The 23,539-nt window shown below is 41.0% G+C and overlaps 1 protein-coding gene across 2 annotated transcripts in view; it reads right to left on the bottom strand.

Moving 5' to 3' along the window:
* The window catches only part of LOC124776478 (neither inactivation nor afterpotential protein C), a 372,945-nt gene that overhangs the window by 52,386 nt on the left and 297,020 nt on the right, over positions 1–23,539 (bottom strand). The window contains exons 20-23 of one of the 2 annotated variants that reach the window (XM_047251492.1): positions 22,906–23,049; positions 21,928–21,984; positions 14,379–14,512; positions 902–1,101 (exon numbers count right to left, since the gene is read on the bottom strand). In XM_047251492.1, coding sequence (XP_047107448.1) covers positions 902–1,101; positions 14,379–14,512; positions 21,928–21,984; positions 22,906–23,049 — 535 coding nt within the window. The remainder of the gene's footprint in view (positions 1–901; positions 1,102–14,378; positions 14,513–21,927; positions 21,985–22,905; positions 23,050–23,539) is intronic. The other variant, XM_047251493.1, reaches the window with a different exon arrangement.

The following is a 23,539-nucleotide window of genomic DNA, read 5'->3' as shown; positions in this document are numbered from 1 at the left end:
CAGATGGCTGCAGATGTGAAGACACAAAGCATGAAGATGTAGAATGTTAATATGACTTGTTTTATTTAAAAAGCCTACATGATACCCGACAGTGCTGATTTTGCCAGGTGGGCTAGGTTGTGGTGGGGTTTGTGGTGGGTGGGGTGGATAGAGGGACAGAGAGGTGGGAGAGAGAGGGACTGGAGGTCAGTGGCTAGCCACTGGGAGGGAGATAGTCACTTTGCTGGCTAGAAATGCTGGACAGAGGGGTGGCAGGTACATGGGCTAGGCATATGACGCACAGTTGCCGAAGCCAATGGAGTGAAGCACATACTGAAGGTGACAAGGAAACATAAATTGGAAGTGGTAACAGGGCAGAGGAAGGGGAAACTGTTGGGAGGAGAGTGTGGAGGTAGTGGATTACTGGAGACTGGGGCTAGGACAATTATGGCATCAAAGGATGTCCAAGACTCAATCTCCTATGACTCACTGTCCTCATATCCTCCACCTAACAGTTCCCCTTCCTCCATTATGTCACATATTCAAAGAAGAAAGTTTAGGGCTTAAAACACACAAAACCAACATTGTTATTAAAGAAGGAGCATAAAGTGAAATGGAAATGGATGAGACAGACCATGAGCCATGGTCTCTTTAAACACAAGCATCCTAGTATTCAGTTGAGTTATTTTGAAAAATATGTCTGAAGCTTAAATGAGATGTCTCAACAGGGATTTGAAGTGTGTTATTCTGAAATACACATAAAAAATTTGGATGCATTACTTTTTACCAAGCCCTCATTATACCACATGTTACGCAAATTTCGAAGTTAGTAGTGGTTGTCACACTTAAATCATTAACTGATTTTGTACCACAAACAAAGACTACAGCAACTCCTGTATCTAACTACTGATAATTTACATACCTCATTGGGGCAGCTGGATCACACATGAATGATGTATCAAAGAAATTGAGATCAGCCAGACGGAAAGGCAGTTTCCATACAGTAGGCTGAGGTTTGCCAAGTTCAATAGTTGCTCTGCTTCCTGGATCTATATGATTCAGTTGCACAGACAGTGCTGTGTTGGCAATTGTACTCATTGCATTTTGATTGTACAGGTGGACCTAAAAGAAAAAAAATTATTTCTTAAAGGCAATTTCATAGGCTCAAGGAAGGGGGAAAGCTAGTAACCAATAATTATTCGATAGGCACGCACAAAAAGGAAGAAACTTGATATCTTTTAGGGAAATCTACACACACACACACACACACACACACACACACACACACACACACACACACAAACACACATACACATTACATATATGACTGTCCATACATGGTGCTGGCTGGATGAACAGTGCCAATGCTGCATTTCGGCAGGTGGACGACGTTGTGGTGGGGGCTGTGCTGGATGGGGTGAGTAGAGGGAGAAAGAGATGGGGGACAGGAAGAGGGACTGGGATGAATGACTAGTGGCTAGAAGGGAGAAGCCAGTTTGCCAGTTAGGTCTGTAGGAGGGAGGGATGGCAAGTACATGGGTTAGGTGTAGGATGCATGGTTGCTGGAGCCTATGTAGTGCAATGCATGCTGAAGGTGATGTGGGGACGTAAATTTGGCAGGGTGGCAGGACAGAGGAAAGGAGAGCTGCTGGGTGAAGTTTGTAGGGACAGTAGGCTACTGGAGATTGAGGCCAGTATAATTATGGCAGCAGAGGATGTCCAGGGCTCTATCTCCTGTAACCTACTGTCATCACATCCTCCACCCAACAGTTTCCCCTTCCTCCATCCTGTCACACCCTCCAAATTCATGTCTCCACATCATCTTCAGTGCGCACCACCCCCTACCAGCCCTGGCAACCATGCATCACATCCCTAGCCCTTGCATTTGCCACCCTTCCCTCCCGTGTTCCTATCTGGCAATCTGGCTGGCCACCTCCCTCCAAGCTACTAGCCACCCTCCCTTAATCCCTCTCTTTGTCTATCACTTCTCTCTCCAATTACCCACCACATCCTACACAACCCTCTCCAAAACCTAATCCACATGCCAAAATGCAGCAATGGCATAGTTTGTGCAGTTGGCCCCATGTAGAGGTATAGGTGTGCATATGCATCTGTTTTTTCTGCATGTATTTTACTCTAGCCTGAAAAAGGTAGCATGTTTCCTACTTTTTGTGTGTGCCTACTGAGAACTAAATGCTTCTGCTTTTTGGTGAGTGGTCTCCTTTTATCTAAATGTATTTGTATTCCATTTGAGCTTCCCCACAACATTTAACTGATAATTATAAATGGAAATAATGAAATGAAATGTGTTGTTTCATTTGTAGATGACAAGTCATACATTACATTCTATATAGAGTGAGCAGCATCAGAAGTTTCTTTGGCTGCTAAATTCATCAGCTTGATAATAATAATAATAATAATAATAATAATAATACAGGACAGGACACATATACTACAGTATTTTGGTCATCTGCCTGTAAGCTGCACAGCTGTGCTTAATGTCAGTGCTCAGCCACTATCTTGAATTTTTGTTCTTGTGGAAAGTTGGAAAATTTAATGAATGTCAAACACTGACTAAACTACATCAGTACTTGTTTTTCTTTTCTTGATTTCATATTTTGTACCAGGGCTGAAGTCTTTTATGGCAGTTACCTCTGGCTTTTACTGGGATCCTGGAAGCCCCTGCACCTTCAAATGTGCCTGATCTGGTTGATACATTCTTATACAAGTATGAACAGTGGACAAAAATGGGGCTGAAAATCTTTAGATGGAAGTTGAATGTGAGAACTGACCACTGATTTTGGGAACACAACTCATCATTTACAACAAATTCTCAAAACTGATTCAAGTCCTCTCATTTGGAACCAAGTCAAGGGCTTAAACTATAAACTCAGACAATGGACCAATTACAGTTTCAAAAACAGCTGTCAGTTCCTAGGCAGTATACATGATGCCAATTTGGATGTAATTAGAGGCATGAACACTGGTTGAATAATACAGAATTGGTAATAGTTTATGTGTATTGCTTTCTAAATTGTTGTTTATGAAGTACATGGATGCTACAGAGTGCCATACATCCAAAATTGTCAGCTCACATAATTATTCTGTAATTGTATCAGATGCAAATTTCCTGGTCTCTGTTGTTGGGTAAAGAATTGCAGGGATTGGCTAGGTGTTCACTAAATACAGGAAGTGAATACCCAGGTGGCAATGCATGTGCAGTAAACACACTGGAGGAGAGGGTGGGGGTTTGAGAGTGTTATAGAAACCACATTTTAGGCCCAATGATGAAGTGTAAGTCATGTTCAGAGTGAGAAGTAGTGCATCACCCACATTACTTACACAGGGAAACATTCGTCCATCCAGGACAGAAAGTAGTATGGGTGGATGTCACACACACACACACACACACACACACACACACACACACACACACACACACACACACACACACACACACTCCCACATGCACACGCACACGCACACACGCACACACACACACACACACACACACACACACACACACACACACACACACACACAGTCACACTTACTCTTACATAAAGCACACAAAATTTAACATATGTCAGTAAATAAATGAACTTTTTTTTTCCTCTTCAGCTATAAAAGAGGTTAAGAGGGCTGTCTCAAAAGTTCTTGATCTTGCCCTGAGATTGTAATGCAACTTACATGAAGGACATCCAAAAAGTACACACACATTGGAAATCATTGAAAAGTGTATTACATGATTTTGGAAGATGGGTGTATAAGAGTGTGTGAAATTGCTAATGCTCTAGTGATACTGAAGGAACATGTTGGTCATATAATGCGCAAAGAATTGATCATGAGAAACCTTTGCCCAAGATGGGTGCCACATGCACTCATTGCGGATCACTTTCTGAAAAGTGCTTAGTGCATTCTAAGAAAAGTAGAAGTGACATTTTGCATTAAAACAAGACAGTGCATGAAACATGGATTCACCAATACCTGCTCAAATCCAAACAGCAATCTATGCAGTGGATAGAAGCTGGTTCTTTAGCTCCAAAGGAAGAAAGGATGATACAATTAGTGGGAAGGACCACAGTGTTGGTGTTTCGGGATGCAGAAGGAATTTTGTTGATTGATTATCGTAAAATAGATAAAACCATAACTGAAAAATACTACTTTCAACTTCTAATGCTGCTGTAATCTGCCAAATGATTCCTTGGAAAGGTGTTTGTCCTCTTGTGTGTTTATGTCTGCTTTTGTGTATGACAGTGATGTCATACTCATGAAACCTCAGTGAACACAGTGGATCCTTCAGGCTAGTCAACCAGCATAGAGAACGGAGGTCCATCACAGTGGTGAATGGTTTGCCAGATAAATACAGTCAGAACTTGTTGATGACTTGAAGAACTGCAAGGCTTTCTTTGTCATTTGTATAGTAGTTCAGCTGAAATTTAGTGAGAACTCTAGAACTGTAAGCTATCACCTTTTCAGCACCTTTCTGAATTTGCACTAGAACTGCACCTATACTGTAACCACTAGTACTGGAGTCATGTTCTGTATCAGAATTCTTGCCATACAATGCTAGGATTGGAGAAGGTGTTAGTACCTTCATAAGGACAAGAAAAGATGCAATAGTTCTTGCAGGGGATGTGCCTTGGTACAGAAGTCCTTTATGTATCACTACTAGTGTGAGCATTTTCTGACAAAGCTCCTCAAATCGCATGTATGCCAAAGAGTCAGAAAATTTGTGAATGATCTCATTTCCTCTGGATCAGAACAAACACCTTTAGAATTCACAAGATTCCCCAAGATTTTTATTTGTTGGGCAGTGAACAAGGACTTCTTTAGATTCGAGCAGAGGCCTGCTGTCTGAATGCATTTCTTCCAATGTTTTTAAAAATATGTCAATCTCATCCAGACAGGAATGACACAGTGTCCATATAAGGTGTGGAAGAAGGTTGCCCAAAGAAGTTTGAAGATGGCTGGAGCGTTACACAGTCCAAACAGCATAACTTTGAATGAATAGAGGCCATAAGGAGTTATGGAGGTAGTCTTTTCCCAGTCAGCCTTGTCAGCTTTGATTTTCCAGTAGTGTATCTGGGTTGAAAAATGCTTTGCTCCTTTCAAATAGTCTAGAGTGTCATCAGTGCATGGCAATGGATAGAAACAATTTTTCATGATTTAGTTTAGCCATCAACAGCCAATGCTGAAATGCCATTCTTCTTCACAAAGACTACAGGAGAGAACCAATAACTCTCTGAAGATTCAGCGATGTCACCTCACAGCACCTTTTTCATTTCCTCACAGATTATCTGTTGTTCAGCTTGTGACACCCTTTACAAATGCTTTCACCAAAGTTGATGTGGGGTTTTACCATGGGCCCCTTGGCTATTTTTTCTCAACTTCAGATCTGAAGGCATCAGAAAATTGACACAGAACAGCTAACACTCACAGATGTTGTTCCTCAGTTGGATCAGATCCTATGGGTAGCTTGACAGTTCGATAGACAGCTGTGTTGTCTGTATTGGTAGTGGAGCATGATTATTCATCAATGGCACTAAGCTGCCATTCCTGGCCTGGTTTGGTTGTCCCTAAGCACATATTTTTATGGATGTGTTGTGGCTGCTCATTACAATTAATGATCAAAAGTTCTCCTTGAACACCTTCAATGCTTATGATCATTTTTGACATGTAAACTTCTTTTGTAAGCCTGGATAACTTTTTGCAACTGACAAAAGCTTCACAGCTCAGCTCAGCACATTGATTGACAACTCAAACTCTTCTCAATGACAACTGCAGGAAAGTAACATCTTCAATGGCAAACAACTACCCAGAGTAATCTTTGTTGTGTGTGCTTGTTGAAATAGCTTCATCAGTCTGGTACTCTGACCTTCCACAGTCTGTTTCTGGTTTTGGTGTCTACAAGAAGTCCCATACAGTCATAACACTATGACAATGTTCTGCTAAAACAACAAATTCCTAGGGCTGTGTTCTGTTATTGCTAGTTATTCTTGCAATATGTGTTCCTTTCAGATGGATGTATTTCCCATTTGCAACTTTCAGCACAATTTCTTTCATATTACAGAACACTGTCAGCAATAAGTGTTCGACGTTACAGGAAAGGAAGCACTGAGAGAGTCAACTAGCGACCAGGAAGCTAGTCAACAGCGATATCAATAAGGTTTCCTGACATCTTAGTGACTGTCTTTCATGAAGGATTTTCATCTGTAGCAGCCTCACCACCATAGATGGTCACCTCTCTGAGTTTTCTTGAATTCTGTTGCTAGAAAAGTGGTTGGTACTTCTGTACAGTAACTGCGAATGGCTATGCCATGGTAGGAAGTGATCTTGTCGTCTGTAATTGTGTGCAGTTAACTGGCATGAAAGGAACTGTTGTGAAGATTGATGTCTGGTAGAGAGGCAGTCATCATAAAGTCAATGCCTTTCTCAGGAGTGCTGAACAACATGTTCAGGGTATCTACAGTGGAAACACACCTGAATGTTGTGCTCTGTCCTCAAAACACCTGTTTCTGTGAGTCACTATGCTTGGCAGAGGAGTTGACTGTACTGGCACAGGTAAGATTATGGGTTGTTGAATGACAGTTATGGCATAAGTCCAAGTTGATCGAGTTCATTCTTGCTGCAGCATTCAACTGGTTGCAGAGACTGGTTATAGGGTTGACACAACACTTCTTCAACATTTTCTATTACCTCCTGATGTGTGGGGTTGACATTCATGGTTACTCTCTCTTCCTTACTTGGTCCAACAGTTCTGGTTGCCATAAAATGTTTTATCTTTCATCTGACTATGTTGTATATGAGAAGGCAAGATAGTGGTGGTCTTCCATTGCTATCAGAGGGGTTACAGTTCGAAGCTGGTCATACTGCTTTCACCTAGCTCTTCTTCTGTAGCATTTTCTTTATGTGCTGGGATCATTTGATGAATTCCTTGGTTATTGTGACATCCTTTACAAGAAGAGCTCAGCACATGTCTTCTGCAATCTCTTTAATCAAGTGTGAGATTTTGTCAGTTTCTGTCATATTCACATTCACAATGTGACATAGGACCAAGGTATTCTGTATGGAAGACTGTATCATTTCCCCATGATGTTAGCCCCTGTTCTTCAATTGTTCTTCTGTAAAATGGACTTGCTGCTGTTTGTCACCAAATGTTTTCTTCAGTTCAGTTTGGAATTTATCCAGCTATTGCTTCATTGGTTTGAAACAAGTGCAGGGCTGGCTGAGTCATCCAAGTAAAAGTGTACATTTGTCAAACATATCACATCATCCCTTTTATTGCATTTAGTGACTCAGCATCTCCAGAAAATGGTGTTGTATTCCTGATGTGCAGCTGACTTGTTGCTGTTTTGGAATCCATAGATGTCCTGAATATATGGAAATTGGGGATGACATACTGCTTGTATTCTTGTTCATGTCTGTATACACAATTGTTTTATGTTGCCTAGTTATAGCCCCCCATGATGTAGATGTTTTGAAGCTCAAGGTATCTCCATCAAACAATGTCATTTGTAACTACACTCAAATTAAAACCTGAAAGCACATCACTTAGCACTAAAAGCACATCTGTCATGAATATCAATATACAGCCAGAAAAGAACTCTCCTGGATGGAAAGTGCTGGTATTTACATAAACATAGGATATTCCAAACTCTACAAACATGAGACATTTCAAGGACCATCCACAAATTGAAAATACTTAATAACAAATAATTGTTGGTGGTCAAGTCTAAACTGATTATTTTTAGCACATCAGTCAGTGACATTAACCAATATGCCACATTGCATGCACCATAGCATGTGGCAATGTTAATTAACAGTGGGTGAGATTCTTATGCTCTATAAACAGGTCCTCCTCAATACACATCTAATCTGTGTCTCATTATATTTATTCTGGCTAAGGGTAACTTCAAGGTGAGCTAACACAGTTGACAAACTTCCAGGGTCTGAGATGACATAGGTTCTTTGAACAAAGGTATGAAGTACTGCTTCATGATGAGCTGGAGGGTGACAGCTATCTGCTTGGAGGTACAGAACAATATGAGCTGGCTTCCTATAAATACCATATATTCCAAAATACTATCATTATTCCTCCTGAAAACCCATTTGTCAGTCCTTTAGGTCCAAGTAGTACCTGTGTATAGAGCATGAATATCACACTCACTTACAACAACCAAGCAACTCTGCAATTGCAGAACTTCAGCTTCATACCAATCACCCAACAAAATACAATAACATGCACATGACCACAGCCTCTGGCAGTGGAAGCCAGACTACAAGCAGCAGCATATGATGGGAGAAGTAACTGGGTGGGGCTAAGGGGGAGGCTGGGCTGGGAGGGGGAGAGGTAGCAGGGTAGCGGTGGGGGACAGTCAGTTGTAGCTAGTGGAAGTGTGCAGGGAGGAGGTAGAGAGAGTGTGTGTCAGGAGGTAACTCCTTGTCTGCAGCTAGCTGCTCTATCCACTCTCCACCTCCTCCCTGCACACTTCCACTAGCAGCACTTTACCATCCCCCACCCATTACCCTTCTATACCTCCCCCTCCCCACTCCAGCTGTCTCCTCTTTACCCCTACCCAGTTGCCTCTCCCATCATGCACTGCTTCTCATAGTTTGACTTCAGCTGTGTGTGTGTGTGTGTGTGTGTGTGTGTGTGTGTGTGTGTGTGTGTACAGACAGGGTGTCCCATTTATCTTGATCCCTGTGAATAACTGTTTGTCCAGAGGCTAATTACAAAATGTTTCAAGCAAATGTTCTTTAGTTGTCAGGGGGATATCAATCAGCAAGACTGCCTTTGTTGTAGCATTGTTTTTGCAAAGATATGAACAGCAGTATGTCTTTTTTAAATGGCACCCTGTATTTTTTATTTGGTAATTCATTTCCTCTCCTAAAGACCTATTCAAAAATGTATCGCTTTGTACCATGCACTAAAACACAACATTATTAATTACATAACACAACATTGATGTTGACGCTCCCAGTGCTTAGTGCAAGTACTTGGGGTAATGGAAAACATCCACATGCTGATGTTGACAGAGGACAAATGTAAACATAAGTAGAATGCACACCCATCATTCCATCAACCATCATCAGTTGAAGAGTTTTGTGAGTAGAATGTACACCAGCAAAGAGAAGGTAGAAATGCTACTCATCTATGGGGAATGTAAGTTAGCAGAACAGTAATTGCAGTACTGTTTTCTTATGTACAGGTGCATTTAGTACAGTAGTTTAGTCATTTTAAATACTGTTGTGTAGAGTAGGCATACAGTAAAGGCTGTTCTTCCTACAAACTGTATCGACATAACGTTTCTTTTATTGCTGTTTTTGAAGATAGGTGAAATGCTACGCAGGCAGTGGAACTGTACAGAGGGCGATATTATGACAAGACCCACCTTCCCGATGGATGCTTTCTCATCTTGTTGTGGTGCTTCAGGAAATGGACAGTTTCAACTCACGACAATGCAATCATTGTAGCACTCGCACAGACAAAGCTACCAAAGTTACTATTCTTGCTTCCGTTGCTATGAATCCACATGTGAGCACACGACACCTTGAACACAAGACTGGCATTCCTAAAACAAGTGTACATCATATTCTTACATGTCACCGGTTCCATCCTTACCTTGTACACCTACATCAAGAATTGCATGGAATGATTTCCAGAATCGTGTACAGTTCTGTCAGTGGGCACAGCAGCAAATCCTCAACAACCCAAACTTCTTCTCCAATGTTCTATTGACCAATGAATGTTCCTCCTCAAACAAAGGACAGGTAAGTGCAAGGAATATGCATTATTGTTCCAGCGACAACCCACGATGGCTTAGACAGTGGAGCATCAGTATCAACGGAGAGTTAACATCTGGTGTGGGATGCTTGGTACTACAATTATTGACTCTTATTTCATCAATGATAGTCTAAATGGCACAGTGTATGCCAACTTCCTCAGACAAATTATTCCTCCTCTTCTTGATGAAGTGCCACAAAGAACCAGAATGCTTATGTGGTATCTACACGATGGATGCCCAGCACATAATGCCTTGCGTGCACATCCTGTTCTGAATCGAAGGCATCCAGCCAGATGGATTGGTCAAGGAGGTACAGTTACTTGGCCTGATAGGTCCCCTGATTTAAATCCTCTGGACTTTTTTCTTTGGGGATGCATTAAAGATGTTGTCTATCGCGATATTCAAAAAACTCCAAAGGACATGCAGGAATGTATCGTGCTTGCTTGTAATTCTCTTCAGCAGGCAACACTGGAAGCAGCAAATAATTTTTTCATTCAATGAGTGCACCATGTATTAGTGTCCAGCATCCAAGAGCAGTTAGATGCATGGGAGGCAACGGCAGCACAATATGGAATGCATTTCTCTGCAAAGAAAAGTGAAATAATCGTCACAACAAGGAAGAAGAATAGGCCAAATGTGGATATAACTTGTGGAGGGGAAAAACTACAAGTGGTAGAGAACTTCAAGTACCTGGGAAGCGTGATTGAAAGTAAGGGGGGAAACGCAATGGAAATAAATGAAAGATGCAGAAAAGCAGGGCAGTTCTACAAATGCATTAGGGGGCTTATTTGGAGCAAGGAGGTGCCACAGAAATCCAAGGGAATTATATACCGAACCTACTTTGTCCCCATATTGACATACGGAAGTGAGACATGGGTAATGCACAAAAGCGACAAAAGTAGAATACAGGCTAGTGAAATGAAGTTCCAGAGGAGCAGGTTGGGTGTAACAAGACGAGACAGATTGCGAAATTTGTATGTGAGGGAAAGACTAAAGGAGGAACCAGTACAGGACAGGATAGAAAAATCAAGACTGCAGTGGTATGGACACATGAAGAGAATGGATGAGGGAAGAATTCCAAAGAGGATGTTTGATCTGCAACTGGAGGGGAAGAGGCCCAGAGGAAGACCAAGAGATAGATGGGTGAAGGGAGTGAAGGAATGTGTGATGAGAAGAGGAGAGAACTGGACGAAGGTGGAAGAGGGGGAATGGTGGAAAGACAGAACACGGTGGAGAGGCTTGTGTTCCCGACAGACCCAGCCAGTGGCTGGAAACTGTCCAAGATGATGATGATGATCACCACTTTGAGCACCTTTGAATGTTCTGCTCCTGGGCAATAGTGCAGGAGAGTCAAAGTCAATTTTGTGTTATGTTTTTACTTGGTTTTCGTTTGTTTTCTGACAACTCCAGCAAGTGGATGAGTTTTTGATCCCAGGCTCAAAGTCAATGTTGTGTTATGTAATTAATAACTTTGTGTTTCAGTGAATGGTACACTGTGACACTTCTATGAATAGGTCTTTAAGAGAGGAAATGAATTACCGAATCAAAAATACAGGGTGCCATTTAAAAAAGTCATTCCGCTGTTCACATCTTTGTAAAAAACAAAGTTACAACAAAGGTGATCATGCTGAATGGTGTCCCCCTGATGGCTAAAGAATATTTGCTTGAAACATTTTGTAATTTGCATCTGGACAAACAGTTATTTATGATGGTCAAAATAAATGGAACACCCTATCTCTCGCTCTCTCTCTCTCTCTCTCTCTCTTTATCTCTCTCTCTCTCTCTCTCTCTATCTCTCTCTCTCTATCTCTCTCTCTCCCTCTCTCTCTCTCTCTCTCTCTCTCTGTGTGTGTGTGTTGTCTTTTTTCAACAAAGGCCTTGTTGGCTGAAAGCTCATTTTGTGACAGTCTTCTGTTGTCTTTATCTGTAATGCGGCATCTCTGCTACATGGTGAGAGTAGCAACTATCCTTTTCATAATATTGTAAGTGATGTTATAATAGAGACAAAGGGTTTTGCTTAAATGTTGAATGGAATCCTGCTCTCTCTTCCTAGTCAAACAACAGGGGCACAGAGTTAACACTATTTGATCACCCACTGTTGGTAAATATTTCATTAATGATAATAGTTCTCCTAGGATATCTCTGGTTGTGTGGTGGCACTAATTGTTAGCTTATGGTGCATGTTGTCTTTCTGCATACACCATCTTTTTTTGTGATTTGTATATCCTCACCCATTCAGGCTTTAAGTTGCCAAGCACAGTGATCTCTCATTCATTTGCACCTTGAAAAATGATGTGGTGTTCACCTGTCAAAACATTCCTACAATCTTCTCATGTCCAAGTCTCCTCATGTTCAGAGTACAAAGGGTGGTGACACACTGCAGGTGCAAATTATCTGGCATGTTTTTTTGCAGTCTCTTCCTGAAAATTTCCAGTAACTGGACACACCCAAAAGATACCATGTACTCATAGCCTGCTTCATCTATAGGCATGACTTTTTACTGAACTAAAAGTAAGCTGACCTTAGGATGAAATTTTAATCAACATACTGCACAGATGTGGGAATAGTGAAATACCATTTTGGTAACATTTAGCCAGGGAGATAATGATGTAACACTTCTCATTTCCATTTACAAGAACTGAGAAAGTATGTTACCCCAAACTGTCCACAGTGACTTCCAGTCCTTGAGGTGCTAGACAACATTCTCCAAAAAGGTTTATGTTTTGAAAACCAGTACAGAAATGTCAAAAGATAATTTTAAGATGAATGAAATGTTGTGCCAGATTCATAACTAGCCCCAATTGATCATAAAGGCATCACAAACCATTCAACTAAACTAGATATGTTGACTTTGAAGACAGACGTCAAGACTAGAATTGTCCAACTAAGTACAGGCCATACCAAATGGAATGACCTAAAGTACAATTGACAGCTTCTCAATTCTCCTTTCTGTGATAGTGGATTCATGAAGACACAATGGTACACATAACTGAAAATTGCCCTCAACAGAGATATCCTGCAATGCTTTAAGACTTTGTAGATAACGCCCAACTAGCTGAGTTGCTAGGGGCAGATCTGTCACAAAAACCCTCCACATTGTATATTTGTCTATTTATGTTTTGTAAATAACAGTTTTTCTACCTACTAACTAAATGAAAATATGTACACTCCTGGAAATGGAAAAAAGAACACATTGACACCGGTGTGTGAGACCCACCATACTTGCTCCGGACACTGCGAGAGGGCTGTACAAGCAATGATCACATGCATGGCACAGCGGACACACCAGGAACCGCGGTGTTGGCCGTCGAATGGCGCTAGCTGCGCAGCATTTGTGCACCGCCGCCATCAGTGTCAGCCAGTTTGCCGTGGCATACGGAGCTCCATCGCAGTCTTTAACACTGGTAGCATGCCGCGACAGCATGGACGTGAACCATATGTGCAGTTGACGGACTTTGAGCGAGGGCGTATAGTGGGCATGCGGGAGGCCGGGTGGACGTACCGCCGAATTGCTCAACACGTGGGGCGTGAGGTCTCCACAGTACATCGATGTTGTCGCCAGTGGTCGGCGGAAGGTGCACGTGCCCGTCGACCTGGGACCGGACCACAGTGACGCACGGATGCACGCCAAGACTGTAGGATCCTACGCAGTGCCGTAGGGGACCGCACCGCCACTTCCCAGCAAATTAGGGACACTGTTGCTCCTGGGGTATCGGCGAGGACCATTCGCAACCGTCTCCATGAAGCTGGGCTACGGTCCCGCACACCGTTAGGCCGTCTTCCGCTCATGCCCCAACATCGTGCAGCCCACCTCCAGTGGTGTCGCGACAGGCGTGAATGGAGGGATGAATGGAGACGTGTCGTCTTCAGCAATGAGAGTCACTTCTGCCTTGGTGCCAATGATGGTCGTATGCGTGTTTGGCGCCGTGCAGGTGAGCGCCACAATCAGGACTGCATACGACCGAGGCACACAGGGCCAACACCCGGCATCATGGTATGGGGAGCGATCTCCTACACTGGCCGTACACCACTGGTGATCGTCGAGGGGACACTGAATAGTGCACGGTACATCCAAACCGTCATCGAACCCATCGTTCTACCATTCCTAGACCGGCAAGGGAACTTGCTGTTCCAACAGGACAATGCACGTCCGCATGTATCCCGTGCCACCCAACGTGCTCTAGAAGGTGTAAGTCAACTACCCTGGCCAGCAAGATCTCTGGATCTGTCCCCCATTGAGCATGTTTGGGACTGGATGAAGCGTCGTCTCACGCGGTCTGCACGTCCAGCACGAACGCTGGTCCAACTGAGGCGCCAGGTGGAAATGGCATGGCAAGCCGTTCCACAGGACTACATCCAGCATCTCTACGATTGTCTCCATGGGAGAATAGCAGCCTGCATTGCTGCGAAAGGTGGATATACACTGTACTAGTGCCGACATTGTGCATGCTCTGTTGCCTGTGTCTATGTGCCTGTGGTTCTGTCAGTGTGATCATGTGATGTATCTGACCCCAGGAATGTGTCAATAAAGTTTCCCCTTCCTGGGACAATGAATTCACGGTGTTCTTATTTCAATTTCCAGGAGTGTATATAAAAAAATAATATACTGACCTGTTGCGAGAAATACACTAGGTCTTGATGTTTTGCTGCTCGATATAGAAGAAGAACCTGGAACATTGACTTGGCCTTCCATTTTCTGCAGTACTGCCTTATGAAGAGTGCTGTCTCCTCTTGTAATTTATCTGCTTTAACAAAAGACAACAATTAGTTTATATTAAAAGAGATTTACATTAATTTACTTATTACTGTGAAGCAGCTATCTATTGGATAACAGGTCATAAAAGAAATGTGTTCCCAATTTGGCATGTTGAATTGCAGACAGGCACAACCCATTGCTTTTGGCCAAAACCTTCTTCAGAAAAGAAAACACACTTACATTCACTCACACAATCCAGCACACCTCAGGCAACCTGACCACTACCTGCGGCAACTCTGACTGCTCATTGTGCCCGCCTGCAACTCAACATGTCATCTTTACAGTGAGTAGCAATCTATCCTTTTCCTTATATTATTGATGTTCCAATGTGGAGCTTCCATTGTTTGTTAGCTCATGTTCTGAATGTGCAGTTGAGGTTACCACAGAGGAAACAATTGAGAAAATCCATGGCATGGTAATGCAAGACTACTGAATAAAGATTCATGAGATTGCTGAGATCATAGGCATCTCAAGTGAGTGAGTGCATAATAGCCTGCACAGAGAATTGGCTATGAAGAAGCTTTGTGTGATATAGGTGTTGTGACTACTCACAGTTGACAAAAAGTGCATTCAGCACATCATTTTGTCAGCTGATTAGGTGATAGCCACTGTCTTTAGGATTGCCAAGAATAATCTTCATAGACAACTTGGAAGAAGGCAGAAATGTAACTATACCCAATATGCTTCATTGTTGGATCATTTCAAACCAAGGATGGCTCTTTCATCAATAATGCACCATCCCACACATCAGCAATAGCAACGGTGAAAGTGCATGAATTGGGCTTTGAATTTGTTCTTCAACCAGCCTATTCACCTGACTTAACTCCAAGAGACTTCTTCCTGTTCCCTAACTTGACTCTCATCAAATGAGAAAGTGATAGTTGCACTCAATGAGTATTTTGCAGATTTTGACACAACCTAGTTTTTTGACTGGATTAAAAAGCTGGGGAATCACTGGACCAAGTGTATATCCCTCAAAGGAGGCTATGTTCAGAAGTGAGGTGAGTTGTCCATGAAACAAATATTTTTTCTTGCTTTTTTACCAGACCTATGAAACCACCCTCATATACATGAATTTGCTAGTGGGTGGGGCAGACTTCTGGCAGGCCATTATTGGTGTTAAAATTTGTATGTGTTCTGTGAGGTTCCATATTAGTTTACTGAAATTGAAATGTTTTCAGTACAGTCTTGCTGCAGTTGAGTATACATGTTTTGTGTGCTAGACCATACTATGAAAATCTTTCAAAGTTTGTTCTATTGTTGGCCTCACAGTACCACATGACTGCACATATATTTCTCCTGTACACTGTGGTGATGAAAGTCAAGGGACTATGACATGCACGTATATGGATGGTGGTACTATTATGTTTTCAAGGCATAAAAGAGCAGTGCATGGGCAAAGCTGCCATTTGTACTCAGATGATTCCTGTGGAAAGGCTTCAAATGTGATTATGGCCACACAGCAAGCATTAACAGACTTTGAACACAGAATGGTAGTTGGAGCTAGATGCATGGGGCATTCCATTTTGGAAATTGTTAAGGAATTAAATATACAAGATCCACAGTCTAAATAGTGTGCCGAGAATACCAAATTTCATGCATTACCTCTCATCATGGACAATGCAGTGGTCAACAGCTTTCACTTAATAATTGAGAGCAGTGGTGTTTGCGGAGAGTTGTCAGTGCTAACAGACAAGCAACACTGAATGAAATAGCCACAGAAATCAATGTGGGATGTTTGACAAACATATCCATTAGGACAGTGTGGCAAAATTTGGCATTAATGGGCTATGGCAGCACAAGACTGATGCAAGTGCCTTTGTCAGCAGCCCGACATTGCCTGCAGTGCCTCTCTTGGGCTCGTGACCATATTGGTTGGACCCTAGACAGCTGGAAAACCATGGCCTGGTCAATGAGCCCCAGTTTCAGTTGGTAAGAGCTGATGGCAGGGTCTGAGTGTGGCTCAGACCACATGAAGCCTTGGACCAAAGTTGTCAACAAGCTGGTGGTGGCTGTGTTTACATGTAATGGACTTGGTCCACTGGTCCATCTGAACTGATCATTGACTGAAAATGGTTATGTCCAGATACTGGGAGACCATTTGCAGTAGTGATGGAATTTTTATGGATGACAATGTGCCAAGTTACTGAGCCATAGTTGTTTGCGATTTGGCCACCCAGATCGTCCAACATAAAATGCACCAAACATTTATGGGACATAATTGAGAAGTCAGTTTGTGCATAAAATGCTGCACTGGTAACACTTTTGCAGTATTATGGACAGCTATGGAGGAAGAATGGCTCAAAATTTCTGCAGAGGACTTCCAATGACTTGTTGAGTCCACACCATGTCAAGTTGCTGCACTTCGCTGACACGATATTAGGAGGTATCTCATGATTTTTGTGTAATCAGTCACTGAGCACATTTTTTAAAAAAACTTATCACACATATTTATATTATTAACACCAAAACAAAATAATACATTGCACTTACTAGTAAAACCACAGTGCTCATATACTATAACCATCCATCCACACAGTGCACATGTCAACTCTCATTGACCCAGACTGCTTGTGTATAATCAATAACAAAGCTAAAAATGTACCAGCAATGACCAGCTACATTCTACAGTATGTGTGTGACCTGTGCTTTCTTCCAACTATTGGGCACTTTTTTTGTTTGAGGGATCTACAGTAGATGACAGTTAAAAGAGGGCTAACTCAGCTGAAAATTTGATATTGAATGTGATAGGGATTCTTTCAGGCCATGGAGCTTTGTACAATTTCAGCTGTTTTTGGCACCACTGTAGTGGTGCAAGAATTAAACTGGGACAATAGCCCTGGATTTTTGTTTGTAAAGAAATGTTTGAAAATTGAGTTTAGCATTCCTCCTTTTCGTTTTCTGCTCTACTTTTCGGTCCCTGTCTCATACATTAGCGTCTGGACACTGACCATGGTAATACTAACAGCCTTTGCATATGACAAGAATTTTTTTGGGTTTTGTGAGAGATTCTTCAATAATATTCTGTTTTTGTAGCCACTGTAGGCTACATACATTGTCCTCCTGTCAGCCAAACATGTTTCATATAGCACTCCCTATCTACAGTCCTATTTTTTACAGTTATTATGAAGTAGTCTTGGTTCCTTTAGAGGTTTCTTTACAGTGGCTGTACCATGAAGGGTCCCTGCCACCATGAACTGTTCTATTAGGTATATATCTATCAAGCGCATGGTCTCTTATTCTTGCAAATCTAAGACACAGCTCTCCTACAGGCTCCTTTCCAGAGCTAAATGTTTCAACTTCCCTTCTGACATGCAACACTACTGCCTCTTTATCTAATTTGTTGAGTATCTTACTTCATTCCATTACCCTACATTCCAGTGTCTTTGTTTTACTCTTGTTGATGCTCATCTTATAACTGCTTTTCAAGAAACTATAGGTTCCACTCAGTTGCTCTTCCAAGTCCTCAATGACTTTGACTGAACTGCCATGTCATCAGCAAACCATAAAGTTTTTGTTTGTTCTTCCTGAACTTTAATTCCTTCTCCAAATTTTTCTCTGGTTTTCTTTACTCTTTGCTCACTGTACAGGTTGAATAACGTAGGTGATAGGCTACAACAGTGTCACACTCTCTTCTCAAATGCTGCTTCCCTTACATGTTCTTCAATTTTTATGACAGCAGTCTGGTTTTTGTGCCTTTCACTCTCTGTGTTTTATCTCTGTTACCTCCAGAATTTAAAAGAGTGTATTACAGCTAAAACTGGCAAAGGCTTTGTCTGACTCTAAAAATGCTGTACATGTAAGTCCATCTTTCTTTAATTTATCTTCTAAGATAAATCATGGAACCAATATTGCCCTGTGTGTTCTCACTTCTCTAGAACTCAAACTGAACTTCCCCAAGATCAGCTTCTACCAGTTTTTCCATTCTTCTGTAAATAATTCATTTCAGTATGTTGCAACTTAACCTATTCATCTGACAGTTCAATAATATTCACACCTGTTAGCATCTGCATTCTCTGGAACTGGAATCATTACATTCTTCTTGAAGTCTGAGGGTATTCCACCTGACTCATATATCTGGTACACTGGGTGGAATAGTTTTGCCATGGCTGGCTCTCCAAAGGATCTCAATAATTTTGAGGGAATATCATCTACTTCAGGGGCCATGTTTCAACTTAAGTCTTGCAGGCTTTGTCAAATTCTGTGTGGATTATCATATCTCTCATCTCAGCTTCATCTAATTCTTTCCTTTCTACAATATTGTCTTCAAATTCATTTTCATTGTAGAGTCCTTCTACATATTACTTCCACCTTTCAGCTTTCTCTTCTTTGTTTAGTATTGGCTTGCCATCTGTGTTCTGATGTACTTTTGCTTATGATACAAGCAGGATTTCAGAGATCACATGTCTGTACAGTACACAGACCTGCTTATAGACACCATCTGTGTCTCCACCTGGTGCACTCTGGTGAGTCACTAAAGAAACAGTATTATTGAAGTGATGGCAAGTACATGCTCAATCTATTCTGTAAACTGTGTTACACTTGTCCATTCAATGTGTTCAGTGCTACATGCTACCTGTACTTCACTGTATCTTACAATGGCTCTGTAAAGTATGAAGTCCCATAAATCATGTTTGTTCTTGCTAGAAAAAACTTGATGATGAGTGAGGGTTATATTTTCCCTGCATATTAGTGGCAGTGCTAAGTCACCAAATGAACATCTTGGTGGAAGAAATACTCCAACATATCACTGCCCAATAGCAAGCTTTCATGGTACAACAGCAGGCTCCCAGCATCAATCTCAGTCCAGTGGTATCTGCATGTTTGCAGCATGTTACTCTTCCATCAGTGCAACCATCACCCTTACTGGCATATTATGAATTGGCTGAAGATTGGGACTCCAATGAGACATTGTTATGCCAAAATTTCCAGGTTTTTCATGTGGGTGATGCAAACCTGTGTAGGACTTTCTTTATTTCCTGGTTTTTGCTGCACTTGTATCAGTTGTGCCAACTTGCACCTTTGCCAGAAGCAACTAGCTTATCATTTGATGAAATGTGCAAACTTCTCTCAATCTATTACTGTGATAGAAGGCATGTCATTGTGATGGATGTAGAATTTTACCATTGTCAGAAATTCCCAAACCAATCTTAAAAGGCAAGGTCTGCAGAATTACACAGGCTGGGTCTTCATAAATTTGTCATTACTACCCATCATGAATCCTACACTGATCATATGGTGCATGATTTTATTATTTATCTGGCCCCAAATGGGGAAGTCTGTGAAAAAGCACTTCTTGTGAGGATATGACACTTATGGATGTGATCAATATAGTACAGTCCTTTGAAGTGTCATGGACCGCAGGTGATCAGATTCCTGCGTGGGGGAAGGTATTGGAAATCACCTAGTCAATCCCCATTAGGCACAATGCAAGTGATCACGATGATGGGCAACCTGTTGCAGCAGTACAACATTCAGCTCAGTGTCACATGGGGCAGCATTGGTTATGACCACAGCAGCAACAGGCTATATCATAACAGTGGCCACGAGACCCCCTTCCATCTTGCTTGTATTCCTTTGTCCAACATGAGCATGCTGCATGCCCTAAACATTGGACTGTTTGCAGGAAGTTTTGAAAGAAAGTCCATATTGCATTGGTTTATAATTCCTCTTAAAATATGGTAGACCCAGTAATACTGATGGACATAAACTGTGTCTCTAAATGACTGTCTTCCTGAACAAACTTTTTATTGATTTGTGTGGGTTTGATAAACCCTGAAAGTGAAAATGGACATAGGAACTGCAATGACTTTAGTAAATGCACAAATGTACATAAACATGGTCTCCCCTCCCCTCCCCTCCCCTCCCCTCACATAGGTTTCACGGAAATTGGTTAGCTACAATAAACAGCAGATTCCAAACCTATGCCAGTTCTCCACTCCTGTATCTTACAAATCTGTTGTTTGCCCTCTCACCTTCCTTGTTGTGGATCATTCCATACCACAGACCTGTTCAGGCTAGATGCATTTAATGCTTTCAGTTTCTGCATTGCCGATGAGGTAAATTTAGTGTCAGATCAAGTTCCATATCAGCAACTGGAGTCTCTCTGCTCCAAGTTTTCATTACAGTTTTCCCCTGGGCTCAGCTGTGCTACTGGTTTTCATGCACACATTACCAAGAAAGAGTCTGACCACTCTCATTTTTTTGGGCATGGAAGGTGCCTGTCACATTGTGCAACTGTCAAGACCAAATTACACCATTTGTACTTGATGTCATTTGGCCTATTTCTTCCAGTGAATGGACTACATCACTGGTCGTCATTCAGAAACTGATAGGTAAGCTTCGCTGTTGCAACTTCAGTGTCACGATAAATGCACAGTCTGTGATAGATACATACATTTTACCCTGCCCTGATGAGATGCTCATCAGTAATAAAATAAACTTTCATTGCATCGCTCTGTTGCTACATTTGAGTGCTGCCACACAGTAATGACCCACTTGGAACATTAAACAGTGTAGCTGCATCAGAGCTCCACCAAACACTTATTCAATTACTAATTGCCTCATAGGGAACTGCCTCATTAGGGGGTTGTGCTGTTAGTTCAGATTTTGGGTCAGATTAACATGTAATCAGATAACAGTTTTCCTCAGTAATGTCTTTTGACATGGTGGAGCAACGTACAACACTGATATTCAAGACAAACACTTAAAGAGCTGATATGCATGTGCAATTATCCTACAAAAAGAAATAAGCATGCTACCTCAACACAAACAAAAGAAAAAAAAACACCACAACATCAAAAACTATAAGTAACATACTAAATAACTCACCATTTAGTGATTCTCATTTGGAAATGACAATGAACAGAAAAATAAAAAACATTTTGCTGTTTGTAGATGACAAGCTGGAGACTGTGTAGTAGATACAATGTTACCAGCATAAACACCTACTAGCCTCATGTGAGGTGTACCAAAGGTTTCCTTAGAGGTTAGTGTGTACCAACAATTTTGTAGAAAGGAAATAAACAAATAAATCCATTGAAGATTGCACAAAAAGTGCTGCAACATGCCTGGGCAAAAACAAAACTATGGAACAGTGTTGTGCATAAGCTGGAATTCCTCTTCCATCTCCACCTTCAATAATGCAATTCACAAACTATTGTTTGCTATGGGAAAAATGCATTGCTTTGTCCATAACCATTAAAAGCTATAGGCCTGCAAATTTGCAAAACCAAAATATTATTGAACAAATAGGCCCCAACCTCAGATGGTTTTAATAATTTCAGTGTCTGCTATCTAAGAGAAAAGTTACTTGAATATCTTTTTTATTTATTTTTTACTTTCAGAAGGGTGTCATGATAAATAACAAAACTGTGTGTTTGGAATAAACTTTTGTTTCCTTACCTGGTTTACTTTTCTCCTTTTGCCCCATCTGTTTTCTAACTTGGTATCCACGGAATTCTGTTGAAAGGATGACTTATTACTTTTGTGTCAGTAATACAGAAAATTGTTTATGGATCTCTTTAGACATGTAATAGTATAATCTCTCAAAACATTAAAGCAGAATTAAAATATGGGAAAAATTATACAGCTAATCATCCTCATAACAGAAGTGGATCCTTCAGTGGCTGACCATAGTAGTATAAGTGCAAGTAAATGCCACAATTAAACTTTTGAGGCCAAAAAGTATTTTTTCAATGAAGATATAAAAATGGCAGATTGAACAGAAAAAAATGGTAAGAAACAAACATATGTTATTTTGACTTTCTCATTACAGCATAAAAAACTTGTTAAATTAAAAACAGATTCGTCTTATTTCAATATATAAAATTCAAAAATCAAGAGCAATTTTAGCATGTGTATTATAAATTATGACAGAAAATCATTTAGAAGTCATAGTAAATGGGCAAGTAGCATTCAGATATTAAGAACAAATAATGTACATCACCATAGCACTGTACTTCAGAGTTATAATTAAATAGCAAATTTAACGCCAACTACAATAAGGCAATTATTGTGCACCAGCACACCTTGTGCATGGAACAATGATTGACAAAGACAAAGCTAAAATATTGACACAATAATATAATTAATAGTCACAGCCAGTACAAGGTATTGTTCCAGCATGGAAGTTGTCACTGCTTCAGTTGCTCATCAGTGATCAAACTGCCTTAAAGCAATCCCAGTTGCTTGGTATGGTAGAGAAAAGTGATATGTATTGAATAACAGGATAACAGCTCATGCAGCCTAAAATATGGGATGAAATGAGTAAAAGAAGAGTAAGCGCAAAAGGGAAGGAACTGGTTGATGAATATGAATGTATGATTTTAGTTTTTAAGTAATGTTAGTATAAGAGTTAATTCTGAATACTTGTGGACTTACGTTTCTGTATTACAACAGCTGCTTCCTCTTGCGACATTGCAGCTTCCTTATCACTTTCTGTTTTATCCTTTCCACCCTTTTTGGCATCCTTCTTACTCCCCTTTTGTTTCTTGTGTTTCTTTTTCCCAGAATCAAGGTTGTCTTCTGAAAAAAGAAATGTATGTCAGTGGTATTGCTGTAATTCTTAATGACATCCTTTTAATTCTGCTCCACATAAGAGTTTTCTTTCAGATCCAGAGCTTTTTAAAATTATTTTCTCTCTGTGACAGAAATATTAAAAAAACTTTTATAACCAATGTTATATATATTGTAAACGCAAATATTTGTGTATGTATGTGTTACTTCTTTAATCTTAGACAGATTTGGATGAAATCTTGAATGGCGATAGCTTATACCCTGAATTAACATATAGATTACCTTACAAATACCTACATATGACAGGGATGGTGATGCAGGTGAAAAAATTGTGTAGCCCATGGCACATGAATACCCATACTTTACTCATCCAGTATTTACACATAAGGTCAAACTTACACAAAACTTCTTCACACTGCCAACTCAGTAAGATGATGAAAGGAAAAAGCTTATCACTGACTACATTTTCACTGTTCATGCAGTAACACTGCTGGATGGA

Source organism: Schistocerca piceifrons, chromosome 2 (genome assembly GCF_021461385.2).
Source record: "Schistocerca piceifrons isolate TAMUIC-IGC-003096 chromosome 2, iqSchPice1.1, whole genome shotgun sequence".
Lineage (NCBI taxonomy): Eukaryota > Metazoa > Arthropoda > Insecta > Orthoptera > Acrididae > Schistocerca > Schistocerca piceifrons.
The sequence above is the reverse complement of the archived record's forward strand: the minus strand, read 5'-3'. Positions and strand labels throughout refer to the sequence as shown.